Genomic DNA, 18,523 nt, shown 5'->3' on the forward strand with positions numbered 1-18,523 from the left:
CACCCAGGCTATAGTGCAGTGGAGCCATCTCGGCTCACTGCAAGCTCCGCCTCCCAGGTTCACGCCATTCTCCTGCCTCAGCCTCCCGAGTAGCTGGGACTACAGGCATCCACCACCACGCCTGGCTGATTTTTAGTAGAGATGGGGTTTCACATGTTGGCCAGGGTGACCTCGATCTCCTCACCTTGTGATCTGCCCGCCTTGGCCTCCCAAAGAGGACAGTTTCTTAAACAGGATACAGAAAGCACCAACTGCAGAAGAAAATGTTGATAAATTGGGCTACATTAAAGTTAAGGACTTTTCTTTATCGAAATATACCATTAATAGAGTGAAATGATCCTTTGTGATTCATAAGCATGATGATTGAGTGTTCACGTGCATGTGTGAGATGTGCCACCCTGAGACCTTGTTACGAAGTCAATGTATTACCCATTTGAGATTACCAAAAAAGAGTGAGCTGGGCGCGGTGGCTCACGCCTGTAATCCTAGCACTTTGGGAGGCTGAGGTGGGTGGATCCCTTGAGGCCAGGAGTTCGAGACTAGCCCAGAAAACATGGTGAAACTCTATCTCTACTAAAAATACAAAAATTAACTGGGCATGGTGGCGGGTGCCTGTAATCCCAGCTACTTGGGAGGCTGAGGCAGGAGAATCACTTGGACCCGGGAGGTTGCAGTGAGCTGAGATCGCACCACTGCACTCCTACCTGGGTGACAGAGTAAGACTCTGTCTCAAAGAAAAAAAATAAATAGAATGAAAGAGAAGCCATTCAGTGGAATAAAATATTTGCAGCGCATATAACTGATCAAAGGCTCATTTCAAGACTGTGTAAAGAATACTTCACAGATCTAAAATGGGCAATAGACTTGAATGGGCACTTTACAAAAGAAGATGTCTACAGGTACCCACAAAAATTTAAAATGTAAAAATTGAAAAAAAAAGATATCTAGGTCAGGACTCCATATGAAAAGGTGCTCAACCTCATTAGAACCAGGGAAACCCAAATTAAAAAATGCAAGGAGGCTGGCTCAGTTGCTCATGCCTGTAGTTCCAGCACTTTCGGAGGCCAGGGTGGGAGGATCACTTGAGCCCAGAAGTTTGAGACCAACCTGGGCAACATAGAAAGACCTCCACCTCTACAAAAAATAAAAAATTGCCTGGGCATTATGGCATGAATCTGTAGTTGTAGCTACACAAGAGGCTAAGTTAAGGCAGGAGGATTGCTTGAGGCCAAGAGTTTCTAGGCTGCAGTAAGCTATGATCACACCACTGCACTCCAGCCTGGGTGACAGAGCAAGACCTCATCTCCAAAATTCTTTTTAAAATTAAATTTTAAATTACATAAGGAGACCAGACACAGTGGCTCACACCTGTAATCCCAGCACTTTGGGAGGCCGAGGTGGGAGGATCACTTGAGCTCAGGAGTTCTAAACCAGCCTGGGCAACATGGTGAAACCCTGTCTCTACTCAAAATACAAAAATTAGCTGGGTGTGGTGGTGCATGCCTGTAATCCCAGCTACTTGGGAAGCTGAGGCATGAGAATTGCTTAAAACGGGGAGGCGGAGGTTGCAGTGAGCCAAGATTGCGCACTACTGCACTCCAGCCTGGGTGACAGAGAGAGACTCTGTCTCAAAAAAACAAACAAAAAAACCCCACAAAGAAACACCATTACACACTGACTAGAATGGCAAACATTTAAGATACCAGCAATCTCAAGTATTGACAAGGATGGAACAGGAGAATTCTGACATGTGGCTAGTAGGAGGATAAAACTTTAAAACTGTTTAGCCCTATCTACTATAATGGACATACCTATTCCCTGTGACCCATCAATATGATATGTAGGTACATTCTCAACAGAAATGTGACTCAGTGCAATCCCGACTCACGTCAGTCAGAATGGCTGTTACTCAAAAGTCAAAAAATAGCAAATGTTGGTGAGGATGCAGAGAAAAAGGAACACTTATACACAGTTGGTGGGAATGTAAATTAGTCAAACCTTTATGTGAAACAGTATGGAGATTTCTCAAAGAACTAAAAATAGAACTACCATTCAACCCACCAATCCCACTACTGGGTATCTTCCTGAAGGAAGATAAATTGTTATATCAAAACGACACTTGCACTCATATGTTTATCACAGCACTAGTCACAATAGCAAAGTTATGGAATCAACCTAAGTGTCCATCAACAGATGACTGGATAAAGAAAATGTGATATAGGATGGGTGCAGTGGCTCATGCCTGTAAATCCAGCACTTTGGAAGGCTAAGGTGGGCAGATTACTTGAGGTCAGGAGTTTGAGACCAGCTTGGCCAACATGATGAAATCCCGTCTCTACTAATAAAGTACAAAAATTGAGGTTGCAGTGAGTGAAGATCGTACCACTGCACTCCAGCCTGGATGACAGAGTGTGACTCTGTCTCAGAAAAAAAAAAAAAAAAAAAAATGCCTGGGCGCAGTGGCTCACGCCTGTAATCCCAGCACTTTGGGAGGCTGAGGCAGGCAGATCACGAGGTCAGGAGATGGAGACCATCCTGGCCAACGTGGTGAAACCCCATCTCTACTAAAATACAAAAAAATTAGCTAGGCATGGTGGTGTGTGTCTGTAGTCCCAGCTACTCAGGAGGCTGAGGCAGGGGAATTGCTTGAACCTGGGAGGTGGAGGTTGCAGTGAGCTGAGATCACACCACTGCACTCCAGCCTGGCAACAGAGCAAGACTCTGTTTCAAAAAAAAAAAAAAAAAAGTGATACATACACCATAGAATACTATGCAGCCATAAAAAAGAATGAAATCGGCCGGGTGCGGTGGCTCACACCTGTAATCCCAGCACTTTGAGAGGCCGAGGCGGGCGGATCACGAGGTCAGGAGATCGAGACCATCCTGGCTAACATGGTGAAACCCCGTCCCTGCTAAAAATATGAAAAAATTAGCCGGGCGTGGTGGCAGGCGCCTGTAATTCCAGCTACTCGGGAGGCTGAGGTAGGAGAATGGCGTGAACCTGGGAGGCAGAGCTTGCAGTGAGCCAAGATGACGCCGCTGCACTCCAGCCTGGGTAACAAAGTGAGACTCCGTCTCAAAAAAAAAAAAAAAGAAGAAATCATATCTCTTGCAGCAACAAGGATGGAGCTGGAGGCCTGTATCCTACATGAAATAACTCAGAAACAGAAAGTCAAATACCACATATTCTCACTTACAAGTGGAACTAAACACTGGGTATACTTGGATGTACAGAAGGAAGCCACAGACACTGGGGACTCTAAAAGTGGGGAGGTTGAAAGCAGGGTGAGGATTGAAAAATTACCTGTTGAGTATAATGTTCACTATTCAGGTGATGGGCACACTAAAAGCCGAAACCTCACCAGTATGCAGTATATTCATGTAACAAACATGCACATGTACCCTCTGAATCTATTTTTTTAAAAATGTGTGTGTGATTTTGTGTATGTAAAAGGCAAGGAAGATGATGTTCATAGAAGCATTCAAACATTTGGTATGGTGCATGTCAATGTATAGTAGCGCCAAACACCTAATTTTCTGAGAATCCATTCTGCATCAGGCCATGGGCTGAGTGCTAGGATGCTGAGATGAGACGACTTCCGTGCACTAAGGTGAGGAAAGAAGAGAACTGAGTCATCAGTGTGGAGAAGACGCATGTGAGGATGAAGAGGAATAGTTGAGAAGTTGTGTCATTTTTTTTCCGTTAGCAATGACATTTTCTCCTCTGATGGACTTGAAAGTGCTCCCTCTAGCCGGTCGCCCCCCTCCCCCGCCTGCCCCACCCTCCAGCGATGAACTGCTGAACTTGCAGAAACCCTTGCAGAGTGCCCTGGGCTTCGTGATCTTGAGAAGCAGCCAAAACTGGAACAGCAAAAACCGTCAACGCTGGAGTAGAACAAAGGCCGGTATTATGCGTCCTAAACTTAGTGGGCTCTTACATTGTTAGGATGACACAGAAAGCACTTGTGCTCAGAAAAGAAACTGATCTAAAAAGGAGGAAATATCCTTCCCTCCTTCCCCCTCCCCCATTGCGTGCAGCCTTTGCTGTATGGAATTCTTCTTGGTACATCAGCAGTTTCTGCTGCTTCTCCTATTTTATTTTTACCATCCCTATGGACTTTGCAACACTAAAACGTTTGCTTGGTTTAGTTGGTAGAGTTTTCTTGTCTTTGGCAAATGTTCCAGACTCATCTGAGATCCCTAAGTAAAAGTTTGTTTAAAGAGCAATTTTAATTCTTGACCCTCCCCACCAAAAAAAAAAAAAAAAAAAAAAAAATTCCCAAAAGGCACTGTCGTTCACGTTTTTCTTTTTGTTGTTGTTTTTCTTTTCTTTTTTTTTTTTTTTGAGACAGAGTCTTGCTCTGTCACCCAGGCTGGAGTGCAGTGGCATGATCTTGGCTCACTGCAACCTCTGCCTCCCGGGTTCAAGCAATTCTCCTGCTTCAGCGTCCCGAGTAGCTGGGACTACAGGTGCCTGCCACCACGCCCAGCTAATTTTTGTATTTTTAGTACAGACAGGGTTTCCCCATGTTGGCCAGTCTGGTCTCGAACTCCTGACCTCAGGTGATCCACTCACCTTGGCCTCCCAAAGTGCTGGGGATTACAGGTGTGAACCACTGTGCCCAGCCCACATCGAGTTTCTCTAGAAGGTTTTATGTGTTTATTTATTTTATTTTATTTTATTTATTTTTTGAAAATGAGTCTCCCTTTGTTGTCCAGGCCAGAGTGCAGTGGCATGATCTTAGCTCACTACAACCTCCGCCTCCCAGGTTCAAGCAATTCTCCTGCCTCAGCCTCCTGAGTAGCTGGGACTACAGGCACCCACCACCATACCTGGCTAATTTTTTTTGTATTTTTAGTAAAGATGGGGTTTCACCATGTTGGCCAGGCTGGTCTTGAACTCCTGACCTCAAGTGATTTGCCCGCCTTGGCCTCCCAAAGTACTGAGATTACAGGCATGAGCCACCATGCCTAGCCCTGTCTTCACTTTTTGACTATTATGAATAATGCTGCTGTGGATATTTGTGTGCAAGATTTTGTGTGGATATTTGTTTTCAGTTCTCTTGGATATTATACCTAGGAGTTTTTATTGTGGTCAGAAGATACTTTATATGATTTCAATGTTTAAGTTTATTAAGAATTGTTTTGGCCGGGCATGGTGGCTCACGCCTGTAATCCCAGCACTTTGGGAGGCCAAGGCGGGTGGATCATGAGGTCAGGAGGTTGAGACCATCCTGGCTAACACGGTGAAACCCCATCTCTACTAAAAATACAAAAAATTAGCCGGGCATGGTGGCACGCACCTGTAGTCCCAGCTACTCGGAGGCTGAGGCAGGAGAATCGCTTGAACCTGGGAGGAGGAGGTTGCAGTGAGCCAAGATTGTGCCACTGCACTCCAGCCTGGGCAACAGAGTAACACTCTCTTTCAAAAAAAAAAAAAAAGAATTGTTTTATGGCCTATCATATACCATATGGTCTATCCTGAAGAATATTCCATGTGTACTTAGGAAGAATGTGTATTCTGCTGTTGTGGGGTAAAGTGTTCTGTTGGTTTATAGTGTTGTTCAATTCCCCTACCTTCTTTTGGCCTTCTGTGTAGTTGTTTTATTATTGAAAGTAGGATATTAGATCGGGCGCGGATATTAGTTCATGCCTGTATTCCCAAACTTTGGGAGGCCAAGGCAAGCCTTCTGCGCTTGTTATCTTTAGACTGTGATTGACTGCAGTTAGCTGAAACTGGAAAGTGAAATCGATAAGGGGGAACTATGGTACATTTAGTGTAACATGTTTTTCTATGGTACATTTAGTGTAACATGTTTTGAAATGTGTAGATGGAAGATAAAGAGGTTTATTAATTGGTACAAATATACAGCTTGGTAGAAGAAATTAGGCTTAGTGTTGAGTAGATTAGTAGGGTGACTATAGTTTACAATAATTTATTGTATATTTCAAAATAGCTAGAAGAGAATAATTGGAATGTTTTGAGCAAAAAGACAAGCATTTAAGGTGATGGATATCCCAGTTACACTGATTTGATCTTTACGAATTATAGGCATGTGTTAAATTATCAAATGTACCCCCAAAATATGTACATCTGTTATGCATCAATTAAAACAATTTTTGAAAGAAGTATGCTTACACTGTGGAATAGGTAAATCCAGCTAATTAACATATGTATTACTTCACATACTAACCATATTTTTCTGGCGAGTATACTTAAAATCTCCTATCTTAACAATTTTCAAGAATACTATATGTTACTATACAGTGTATTTACTATACATAACCATACATAGTGCATAACTATACATACTGTACATTGTTATTCTGTCATGTTATACAGTAGAACTCTGGAATTCATTCCCCCATCTGACAGAAGTTTTTTGTTCTTTGACTACATCTCTGTTATAGCTTCTTGATGATTGGTTCTTTTTTTTTTTTTTTTTTTTGAGACAGAGTCTCACTCTGTCACCCAGGTTAGATAGAGTGCAGTGGCACGATCTAGGCTTACTGCAACCTCCGCCTCCCGGGTTCAAGCGATTCTCCTGCCTCAGTCTCCCGAGTAGCTGGGATTACAGGCTTATGCCACCAAGCCCAGCTAATTTTTGTATTTTTAGTAGAGGCGGTGTTTCATCATGTTGGCCAGGCTGGTCTCGAACTCTTGACCTCAAGTGATAACGCCCGCCTCGGCCTCCCAGAGTGCTGGGATTACAGGTGTGAGCCACTGCTCCTGGCCGATGATTGATTCTTGTGTCAATATATAATCTTTGTCTCTTGTACTTTTTGACTTAAAGTTTATTTGTTTGACTTAAAGTCACTTAAGTCTGTTATTAGTGTAACTACCCGAGCTTTCTTTTAGTACTATTTGCATGGAATATCTTTTTGCATACTTGCATTTTCAACCTATTTGTGTCTTCTACATATCATAATGTAGTTGAATCATGTTTTTTAAATGTATATTGCCAATCTCTGTCTTTTGATTGGAGAATTTAATCCGTTTATATTTGAACTAATTACTGATAAGGAATGACTTCTGCCATTTTGCTATTTGTTTTCTATATATTTTTCTTTTTCTTCCATTAATGCCTTTTGTGTTTATTTTCTTGTAGTATATTGTTTTAATTGCCTCCTCATTTCCTTTTTTTTTTTTTTTTTTTTTGAGATGGAGTCTTGCTCTGTTGCCCAGGCTGGAGTACAGTGGCATGATCTTGGCTCACTGCAACCTCTGCCTCTTGGGTTCATGCCATTCTCCTGCCTCAGCCTCCCGAGTAGCTGGGACTACAGGCGTCCACCACCACACCTGGCTAATTTTTTTTGTATTTTTAGTGGAGATGGGGTTTCACTGTGTTAGCCAGGATGGTCTCGATCTCCTGACCTCATGATCCGCCCACCTCAGCCTCCCAAAGTGCTGGGATTACAGGCGTGAGCCACTGCGCCCAGCCCCTTTTCTGTATATTTTTAAGTTATTTCCTTAGTGATTACCCTGGAGATTATAATTTATATCTTAAATTTATTTATTTATTATTTATTTATGTATTTTGAGACAGAGTCTCACTCTGTTGCTCAGGTTGGAGTGCAGTGGTGCAATCTTGGCTCACTGCAACTGCCGTCTCCTGGGTTCAAGTGATTCTCCTGCCCCAGCCCCCTGAGTAGCTGGGATTACAGGCGTGTGCCACCATGCCTGGCTAATTTTTTTTGTATTTTTAGTAGAGATGGGGTTTTGTCATGTTGGCCAGGCTGATCTCGAACTTCTGACCTCAGATGACCCACCCTCCTCGGCCTCCCAAAGTGCTGGGATTACAGATGTGAGCCACCTCACCCAGCCTCATTATTATAAAATTTTAATGTTTTGATTATTTATTGACCATGTGTCATAGTCATGTTGATTTGAATTTCTTTCACTATTGAGTTTGAATCTTGTTGTTTGTTTTTTGTAAACTGCGATTTCCTTTGATCATTAGACTCTTTATTAGCCTTTCATCTGTGTTGCAGTTTATCTGAGCCTGGGCCTGATCCAATGGGAGATGTCTGTGTGTGTGCCATGGTCCATCTTGACTGGAGACAGGCAGTTCCTCCTACTGGAGGACGCTTGTTGGGCCAGCCCCAGGGCCTCTTAAATCACTCATTCATTCAGCGAAAATGCACAAATGCCTACTGTGGGCCAGGTCTGTGCTGGTGCTTGGGAAATGGCAGGAACCAGACATCCCTGTTCCACACCTTGTGAACAAACAGACTTACAGGGTGGCACCAAGTAAGTAAGATGGGTGGGGCGTCATCTCAGAACATAGCTTTTCTGCTGAGCTGTGCTGGTTTTGTTTTGGTTTTGGTTTTTTTTTTTTTTTTGAAATGGAGTCTCACTCTGTTGCCAGGCTGGCATGCAGTGGCACCATCTTGGGTCACTGCAACCTCTACCTCCCAGGTTCAAGCAATTCTCCTGCCTCAGCCTCCCAAGTAGCTGAGACTAAGGTGCACGCCGCCACGCCCGGCTAATTTTTTTTATTTTTATTTTACTAGAGACGGGTTTCACCATGTTGCCCAGGCTGGGCTGGACCTCCTGACCTCAGGTGATCCGCCCACCTTGGCGCATGTCTGTAATCCCAGCTACTTGGGAGGCTGAGGCAGGAGAATCGCTTGAACCCAGGAGGCAGAGGTTGCAGTGAGCCAAGATCACACCGCTGCACTCCAGCCTGGGCGACAGAGCGAGACTCCGTCTAAAAAAAGAAAATTGATATCCTCACATTTGCCCATCATGTCCTTGAAATGAGAAGTCAGATTGTTCCCTCCATCTCAGCAACTTGACCTTGGTGGGATCAGAAGGCCAGTCCTCAGGGCGGACCCTCTTGGGCACAGTGGGCCCAGGCCCTCCTCTGTGGGAATCACGGGGTTTAGAGCCTTTAGCTTTCTTCTGGAGGTTCACCTGCCCTCACAGGCGCTTCCTTCCAGGACAGATGTCCCACGGCTTGCAGATGGCTGGGCCCCAGGAGACGGTGCTAGCCCTTCCTCTGAGAGAAGGTAGGCGTCTCTCACCTGCACAGGTAAATCCCCACTGAGGTTTGGGGGTGAGAGGAAGTGGAGAGCCCATGGCTGAAGGATTTCCCTTGCATCCTTCCCACAGCAACCCCAAGTTGTTCTCTCACCCATTTGCTGCTCTCCTTACCCAGTGTGGCTTGACGTCTGGGACAGTGGCAGGTGGGCAGAGGGACCACAGTATTCTGTCCTGTTTGCAGGGGTGCAGGCTGCCGTCACCGTGCCCATCCTCCTGTACAACCTGGAGGATGGCTTGTCAGACCATCCCCTGGACCAGGGGCCCCGCTGCCCTGCCCGGCGGCCCTGCAGCCCTGCCTCGGCTCCAGCTCCCACATCGCCAAAGAAGCCCAAGATGCAGGTGCCTGGGGAAACGTTTCCCACTGACTGGAGCCCCCCGCCCGTGGAATTCCTCAACCCGAGGGTGCTGCAGGCCAGTCGGGAGGCCCCGGCCCAGAGGTGGGTGGGTGTGGCGGGCCCCCAGGGCCTGAGGAGACTGGCCAGTGAGCTGCCCGAGGAGTTGGAGCAGGAACACCTGGACTTGGACCCGAAGAGGGGCCTGGCCTTGCCAGAGAAGCTGTTCTGGAACACGTCAGGCCCGAGCCAGCAGGCTGCGGCCCCAGAGGTGAGCCTGTGTCCACCCTTGGCCTCTTCTCCTTGGCTACCCATCTTTAGCCACCCTTTTACAGTCACCCCAGGCCACCCGCTCCTCAGCCACGCCCCAGCTGCTCTTCCTCAGACACTTCGCCTTGACCATCCCTCCTCAGCCCTTGGGCCCTCATAGCTGGAAGCGCAGGCCCCCAAGGCCAGGATGCACCTCGCCCTGTGTCTCCACCAGTAACTCCTGCTGACAAATGGCTTTGGGTGGCAACAAATTCGATGCCACTTCATGGGGCCCCTTGAGGCTTTCATGGCTGAGGTTAGGGTTATGGCCCTGGAGCAAGGAGGGATCTCAGAGCTGAGGTCTGGGCTTGGTTGTCTGTAGAGACTCAAGCTGACTCTGGTCCAGTGGATCGGGAGTCCTAAATGGAACTTCAATGATGAACTTCAAATTGGGAGTAAGCTCCTGCTGCTAGGTAGACTGTGGGACATTTACAGGCTGTGGATCGAGAACAGTTATTCTAAGAATGGGTTTCAGCTGTTTGTAACAGCCTGCGAGAGAGAGACAGACAGACAGACAGAGACACAAGGGAGAGGGGGACAGAGGGAAGGAGAGAGAGAGGGAGGGGGGAGAGAGGGAAGGAGGGGGAGAAGGAAGAGAGAGGGAGGGAGGGAGAGGAGAGGAGGAGAGGGCAATGGGGAGGGGCACAGTGGGAAAGGGAGCAGATAGGGAGGGGGAGAGAAGCTCTTTGGCTTTGATAGGGAATGATGTCAGATCATTGAGATTGAAAAGTGTGTGGTGCAGGATAGAGCCTGGTGCAGGATAAGCTGTGTGGTGTGGTGTGCTGGCGCCTGTGATGTGGTACTGTTTGCTGTCTCTGTGTGAAGTGTCTCTGAAAGCACATGAGGAATGCCTATCCCATGGGCACCTGTGGGGAGGGAACAGGTGGCTGGGGGTGGGGGTGGGGACAGGGAGACATTTTACCCTGCGCCTTTATACTTTTTGATTTTTTAATCCTGTAAACATAGTATCTTTTCAGAAAAGCAAACAAAATAAATAAAGGGCTTAATTTAGTTTTTTTTCTTTTTTCTCCTCTATCTTTGTACTTCTCTGTCGTCCTCATTCCCATGTCCTGTTTCTCCAGTTTTCCTGGGGGGGCTCAGGAAGCTACTTCAACAACCTGGACTACTTACTGCAGGAGAAGAGGTGAGCACAGGGCGTGGCCTGTCATGGGGTGCTTATTTCTGCAGGGTTGGCAGCAGTCCCAGGACTCACTGCAGAGTCTGGTCGGAGTACAGCGGCCTCCCACCCAGACTCAGCCTGCCCTGTGTGCTCTGATCAGTAACAGGCAGGTCGCCAGGGCAGGGGGTGGCATCACCAAGGCAGAGAGCCCCCAGACTCCCACCATGAACAGAGCCCTCCTTCTGGGTCCCCTCTCCACCTTGGCTCCATTCTGCCCAACTCCTGCCAGTTTGAGGGTGTCTCCTCCCACTCAAGGGTTATGTGAGAGGGAAATGGAAAAGCAGACTGCTTTGTGGCTGAGGGTTACAGCCTGGCTGTGGCTGGAGGGTCATGCTGGGCAGACGGGACTTCCTAACATTTCTGCCGCTGCTTTCTACCCCAGTGTGCAGGCACGCGTTGCCCATTTTCCCATCCTCTCTGAGTTTCACACCTGCCTTCTCCCAGCATATTAGCTTCTAACTAGCTCTCTCCCTGTCTGCCATAAGTAGTTTCCACAGACCGCTGAAGGCAGCAGTCACGTCTGATGAGATTGGAAATCCCTAGGGAGGTGCAGGTGGCTGGGGACAGACAGGGGTCGTCTTCATGGGGGCATGCTCTTTGGTGGCATGTGAGCAGGTTGTTCACACTTCCTGAGTCTTTGTCCTCTCCCGTTGTTGTGTTGTGTTGTTTTTGTTCAGTGCATGTCCATTGTGTTTGGAGAAGTTAAGTGTGGGTGGGGGCGATGCCACCCTGGAACACCCAGCTCTCCTGGTGGGAGGACTGATACCCACTCTTTCCACCCTCCTCAAAGTTCCCAGCCCTGTTGGCAGAGAGCTCCTCATGCACTGGGATGAATTATTCTTTGGTCCGTTCCTGGCCCTCTGGCCCGCCCTGGAGTCATCTCATCTGCCTCTGCTGTGCAGCCCCTCTGGGCTTCTCCGACCCGGGAACTTGTGTTGTTTAGCTCCTTCACCTGAGTGATTTTCTCCCATTAGATTGTACGTTAGGGAAGGTACCATGCCTATATATTTCCACGGTGCCCAGCATGGTGATGTACATTTAGTAGACGCTTGAAAATATTGGCAGGAAAATGAGCAGCTGGGGCCTCCTCGTGACTGCTTGTCGGTGTGCCTGGCATTGGGAGGGTCCTGCTCTGTGCTAGTCAGCTCGGGCTGCTGTAACAGGATGGCACACACTGGGGGCTTAAACAATACAGTTATTTCTCCCAGTTCTGGTGGCCAGCAGCCCAGGATTGAGGTTCTGGTCAGTCGGTTCCTGGTGAGGGCACTCTTTCTTGCTTCTTGCTGTGTCCTCACGTGGCAGAGAGAGCACAAGCTCTCTGGTGTCTCTTCTTTTAAGGACACTAATCCTGTGGGATCAGGGCCTGTCCTATGACCTCATTTTACCTTAATTACTTTCTTACTCCAAATACAGCTATACTGGGGTTAGGGCTTCAACATAGGAATTCTGGGAAGACACAGACATTTAGTCCATAGGACGCTGTGTGCTGCACCATGCCAGGCTCTGGATAGTGGAGCTGATGGTGCAGCCCCTGCTTCCCTGGCAATTTAGCATAATGATCTCATACTACCCACACTGTCATGTTGCCGTGGAGGAGCCCAGAAGAGTGACACCTAACTTAACCTGGAGTCGGAAAAGGCTCCCAGATGTATCCTTGTCACTGAACCTTGCAAGAAAGGAAGTTTTGTTTGGTGGGAGGGGGATGACTGCACATGTAAAGGTGGATAAGACACACTGTGCCGGTCAGGACCCAAATTCTCAGTGCAGAGGGGTTGGAGGGGCGAGGCAGAAGATGCAGCCAAGATGAGATGTGCATGGGGCTGGAGCCTGAGGGGCCTTGTTGGACACAAGGCTGAGTCATGGGAGAAACTGAAGCAGGCAGAGATATGTTTTCTCTTGTTTAAGAAACTGCAGGCTGCATTTGGAGAAGGGATGGGAAGGGCAAGAGCAGGACAGTGATGAGGGGCTGAGGGGGCCTGGGACGGGGCTCACAGCCAGGAGGCCCCTGGGAGGAGGGCGATGGGGCTTCTGGTGGGTCTGGTGGCCTGGCTGGTAGACATGGGTCATTGGAGGGGCCCAGTCACATTCAGCTAGAAATCACTCAGTGAGTGGCTGGCTAGCAGGATCTGAGCTCACGACAGGCCTGGGGTGGAGAGAAAATGTTAGAGAACTGAGGACCCATGGGCCCAACCAGGGTGGGCACCTGGAGGGGCCAGACAGGGGCTGGGGAGGCTCCCAGGGCTCTCTCCACAGCCTGGGCGCAAGGGCAAGGAAGGCTGTGTTGGTTTGCAGGGCGGGAGGAGGGTAGGGGTTGGGGCTCTGGCAAGGTAACAGGTGTGTGGGGCCTATTGTGGGGGCCAGTTGAAGTGAGGCGCGCAGGGGCTGGTGGCGGAAAACAGAGCCCCAGGAGCGAGGCCGGAAGGCTAAAGAGAGAAAGGGAATGAGCAGGAGCAGAGGGGCTGCCCTAAGTGGCTGCAGAGTCAGGCCATGCACGTGTCAGGGATGCCGAGGAGCCAGGGCATGAGATCTTTCCTGGTCACGTGGCTGAGGAGCAGAAGGGCTAGCCTTAGGCCTTGGTGTGTTTAAAAAATAAATAAATAAATAAATAACGAATCCGAGTGCTTGCCTGTTGTCCCTTGAGAGGCTGAGGTGGGAAATCGCTTGAGCCCAGGCATTTGAGGCTGCAATACACTTTGGTTGCATCTGTAAAAAGCCACTGCACTCTGGCCTAGGCAACACAGTGATGTCTGGTATCAAAAAAAAAAAGACCAAACAGGGTACACAAGTAAAGATGCATTGGAAGTTGTGTGGTGAGAACCATCTTCTGGCCTGCTTGCTCCTCTCTGCTCATTTGGGGAAAGCACAGTCTATGTAATGCAACCTGTCCCCATTGCCTTAAAAATCTGTGTGAGCGGCTTCACAAGGAGACCAGCCAGGACGGCGCAGCCCTCTGGTCTTGCTGTGTTGGTGGCAACACCTGCAGCCCAGTGACAGGGCTGCACGATGGGGAACAACACTGACCCCTGGCTCTGGCCCTCGACTTCTTGTAGGGAACAGGCCCTGGAGCAGGAGCGAGAGAGGCTGCTTCTGCAGGAGTGTCTCAATCTCAACTCCTTGGATCTTGATGAAGAGGAAGTGCCACTCACACCCGAGCACAGGTGAGGGGCAGGGGCCTGGCACCAGCCTCCGAAGGGGAAAGACTGAGGTGCCAACCCCCTCTGGTTTTGGACAGAGTTTTGACCAACATGGTACAGTGATTTGTGTACTATTTGTGAATTCTAAAGCTACCTCTTTCTCTTAAAGCCACATTCACTCATTGATTCAAGAAAGATCTGATCACCTACTGTGCATCAGGGTCTCATTTGAGCCTTTGCCACACAGGGATCATAAAACACAGCTTGCTCTGCCCCAATTATCTGCCCAAATTCATAGAAACAGATCTCTTGGGAAAATAACTACACAAAACCACAATCTAAATGAAATCTGCTTTCAAGGGGAGGTTACGACCATGTGAGATTTTTCATCTTCCCCTAACTGGAGAAGAGAAAGTAGCTCTGAGTGGGGGCCCTGATTTAATTGGGCCATTGGCTGGAGGGAGGGCTGGCTTCATCTCTACTTCGGAGCATCAGAGATGCCCAGGGCCACAACCGAATCCATCTTCAGGGCACACTGTTTTCCATCCGTCTTGGTCTGTTGGGGCTGCTAGAAGAAAGGGCCATAGACTGGTGGCTTCTAAGCAGCTGAAGTCTGTTTCCCACAGTTATGGAGGCTGGAGGTCTGAGACCCGGGAGCCAGCAGGGTCGGTCCTGGTGAGAGCACTCTTCCAGGTTGCAGACTGCCTAAGTCTCTGTGTCCTCACATGACAGAAAGAGGCAAGAGAGCCCTCTGGGGCCCTTTCATAAGGGTACCAATCCTATTCATGAAGGCTCCACCCTCATGCCTCATCACCTCCCAAAGGCCCCACTTCCTAATACCTTCACCCTGGGGGTGAGGATTCAACACATGTATTTTGGGGGGACACAAACATAAGCCTGTAACACCATCCATTCACCCATTTGTCCATGTGTCCATCCATCCATCCACTCACCCAGCAGACATTTATCGAGTGCCAACTATGTGCGAGGCTCTGCTGTAGCTTCGGGATGTGGCAGGAACAAAACCAGACAGATCTCTGCCTTCCCGCTGCTTCAGCTTTCCTTCCGGAGACAAGCAGTAAATAAGATCAGTGAAGTTGTGCTGCAAGGGCTCCTGAGAAAGGCTAACGCTGGGGGCATAAGGAGTGCTGGGAAAGGTGTGGGCTCTGATGATGTGGGCTCTAATCATGTGGGCTTTGATGGTGAAGGCTCTGATGATGAAGGGATGTGGGCTCTGGGAAGGGTGTGGGCTGTGATGAGGGCTCAGGGAAGGCCTTGTGAGCAGGTCTTCTAAGCAGCACCTCGAGGAGGTGAGAGCCAGTTCCAGGGACCCTGCTGTGGGAGTGCACCTGGCGTGTGGGAGCCTGGAGGAGGGGGCTGGTGGGGGATAGGAGGTGAGGGAGGCCAGGGGCAGGCACTGGCTCTTGGAGGCTTTCCTCTGAGTTAATTGGACACATGTCTGCATAGGACCCTCTGGCCGCTGTGTTGAGGATAGACCAGTTAGGTGTGGAGGCCAGGGCAGGAGGGAGGGGACCAGGAGCAGAGGAGGCCTTGGCAGGAATCCAAAAGTAATGACGGTGCTTGAGGATGGGGTGGACACTGAGGAGTGGGCAAATTCTGGGTGTATTTTCAGGGTAGAAGTGACAGGATTTGCTGACAAATGGATGGAAGGTCTAGGAGAAAGAGAGGACTCAAAAGGGACCCCCGGAGCTTAGGTCTGAGCAACTGGAAGGTTGGAGTTATCTTTAAATAAATTGGGGGAGGCTGGGCACGGTGGCTCATGCCTGTAATTGCAACACTTTGGGAGTCCAAGGCAGGAGGATTGCTTGGGCCCAGGAGTTTTAAGACCAGCCCCGGCAACATAGGGAGAGCTTGTCTGTCCTAAAACATTTTTTAAAAGTACACAGATATGTTGGCACATGCCCGTAGTTCCAGCTACTTGGGAGGCTGAGATAGGAGGATCACTTGAGCCGGGGAGGTTGAGGCCGCAGTGAGCTGTGATCACACCACTGCACCACAGCCTGGGTGACACAGCAAGACCTTATCTCTTAAAAAAAAAAAAAAATGGGGGGAGACTGAGTGACTGCGCTACATGCTGCGGGTAGGGTGGGCTTGGAATCAAGGGTTCATTTGGGGCATCCTGGGGCAAGATCAGGGAGGCTACTTGGAGAGGCAAGCTTGGGAGTCACTGTGTACGTATGACATTTAAAGCCACAAAACCGGGGCAGAGCATGGTGGCTCTCATCTTGTAATCCCAGCGCTTTGGGAGGCTGAAGCAGATGAATCACTTGAGCCAAGGAGTTTTGAGACCAGCCTGGCCAACATGGTGAAACCCTGAACCCTGTCTCTACTAAAAATACAAAAATTAGCTGGGCGTGGTGACGCGTACCTGTAATCCCAGCTACTCAGGAGGCTGAAGCAGGAGAATCACTTGAACCCGGGAGGTGGAGGTTGCAGTGAGCCGAGATCGTACCACCTCACTCCAGCCTGGGCGACAGAGCGAGACTCCGTCTCAAAAATAAAAGTAAATAATAAATAAAGCCACCAAACCAGATGATCACCTGGGGAGAGAGAACAGCAGGGGCCCAAGGGCATGGAGCCCACAGCATTTGGCAGCCACAAGGAGGAGATGGCAAAGGAGATGGAGCAGGTTGCAGGGAAGCCAGATGCCTGGGTGCCAGGCTGCTGGCCCAGAGTGGGAATGATTGACGTATGATTTAGAGGTCACAGTGCCCTGCACAGGAGCAGCTCTGCTGGAGGCTAACCTGACTGGAGTGGGCTCCTGGAAGAACAAGAAGGGACGAAGGAGAAGAATGGGCAGTAGCTGAAAAGGGAAGTGGGGTCAGATCAGTGGGGTGGTTTCTTTCTGGCTTTTCTGTTTCTCTTTCTTTGATAGAGAGAGTAACAGCACGTCTGTAGGCCAATGGTAGTGACCAAGAGAGCGGGGAATCAATGCTAGGGAGGCTGGAGGGGAAACTTGAAGAACATGTGCATTGGGCTGCAGGGGAGGAGGTGGCCCCAGCTGTGTGGCCAGGGTGGGTCAGGCAATACACCCCGGCTCCTCTGCCACCTGGGCCTTGCTGCTTCTGTGAGCCTGGCCGAGGTATTATTTAGTGCTGGTCTAAGCACCACATGGGCGAAGTTCTGTTGCACACCCTAGGTTAGCATTCTGCATTCACTCTTTAAAGGCCTGTTGAGTGATAACACACAGACTTCCTGGTGGAGGGATGTGGCCTGCTTTTAGGATCCCCACATTACATGGGTGCCCAGAGATAGTTATGAGTCACACCTGGGCTGGCCATTTACCTTTTTTTTTTTTGAAGTTTTTCTGATAATCATCTCTCTCTTTTATTTTATTTTTCCCCCAAGATGGAGTCTCACTCTGTCGCCCAGGCTGGAGTTATCTTGGCTCACTGCAACCTCCGCCTCCCAGGTTCAAACAATTCTCATGCTTCAGCCTCCCGAGAAGCTGGGACTACAGGTGTGGGCCACCACACCTGGCTAATTTTTATATTTTTAGTAGAGACAAGATTTTGCCACATTGGCCAGGCTGGTCTTGAACACCTGGGCACCAGGGCTCAAGCAATCTGCCTGCCTCAGCCTCCCCAAGTGCTGGGATTACAGGCGTGAGCCACCGTGCCCAGCCTGATAATCATCTCTTGACTAAATCAAGGATCAGCAAACTTTGTGAAAAGTTTGTAAATAGCAAATATTTTAGGCCTTGAGGACCAGGCGGTCTCTGTCAACTCTGCTGCTGCAGCAGGAGGCTCCTGCAGATACTGGGTGAATGAAGGCGCATGGCTGTGCTGCAGTGAGCCCTTGTTGCAGAAACAGGCCCCACACAGGACTCGGCCTGCAGGCTGTACTTTGCCTGGCCCAAATTAGAAGGACCCCTGCCTCCTGACTGGTGCCAGTTTTTACTGTGAAAGTTTAGGAAAGTGTTGGGATTTGAGCAGCCGTCCCAGGTGGACAAAGAGAGCTCCTCACATACTGCCCAGAGTTCCAGGGAAAGGCAGCCGTCCGTGACGTCCCACATGGACTCCCACGAGGCAGGTGCTGCTTCCTGTCTGATGTTGGAGGAAGCATGTGGATGGGCGTGGTGGGGAATGTAGACTGAATTTAATTAGCGTGTTTAGGGCCAAAGGCCTTCCTCGGCAAGAGCACTTTGGCAGCATTATATTTGATGAAAGCAACTTTCTTTCTGAGCTGAGGTGCATGGATTTGGTTTCCAGGTTCTCCACTCACTAGCTACATAGCCATGGAATCAAACCTTTTAAAACCTTTTTAAAAATCTCTGCAGCAAGAGTAATTCTTCCAGCTCTGTATCTTTCTACCGAGTACCTCCAGCATTCCGGAAGTCATGGCTTGGATGTTTTGAAACTCCTCACAGAAAGGAAGTTATCTGTGCAACCAGCTTAACGCAGAAGGTAGTCCTGGCTTTGAAAACACTGGTAATTTGCTGGGCGCATGACATTTTCCAGTGGTGCTTTGAGAAAGCCTCTTTGACAACAGCCACTTTGAG

At 49.0% G+C, this 18,523-nt stretch overlaps 1 protein-coding gene and 1 non-coding gene across 6 annotated transcripts in view; both read left to right on the top strand.

Moving 5' to 3' along the window:
- Positions 1-18,523, top strand: part of FAM178B (family with sequence similarity 178 member B) — a 111,901-nt gene that overhangs the window by 4,916 nt on the left and 88,462 nt on the right. For 2 of the 5 annotated variants that reach the window (XM_063789568.1, XM_063789570.1), the window contains exons 2-5: positions 8,944-9,012; positions 9,228-9,649; positions 10,770-10,831; positions 13,918-14,025. In XM_063789568.1, the coding sequence (XP_063645638.1) occupies positions 8,949-9,012; positions 9,228-9,649; positions 10,770-10,831; positions 13,918-14,025 (656 nt within the window). In that variant the 5' untranslated portion in view covers positions 8,944-8,948. Of the gene's footprint in view, positions 1-8,929; positions 9,013-9,227; positions 9,650-10,769; positions 10,832-13,917; positions 14,026-18,523 lie in introns of all 5 variants that reach the window. The other 3 variants (XM_063789571.1, XM_063789569.1, XM_016949022.2) reach the window with 2 other exon arrangements.
- On the top strand, positions 337-439 carry LOC112208282 (small nucleolar RNA U13). Its single transcript, XR_002942696.1, has one exon. It is a non-coding gene; the product is annotated as a small nucleolar RNA U13 (small nucleolar RNA).

Source organism: Pan troglodytes, chromosome 12, assembly GCF_028858775.2.
Source record: "Pan troglodytes isolate AG18354 chromosome 12, NHGRI_mPanTro3-v2.0_pri, whole genome shotgun sequence".
NCBI classification, from domain to species: domain Eukaryota; kingdom Metazoa; phylum Chordata; class Mammalia; order Primates; family Hominidae; genus Pan; species Pan troglodytes.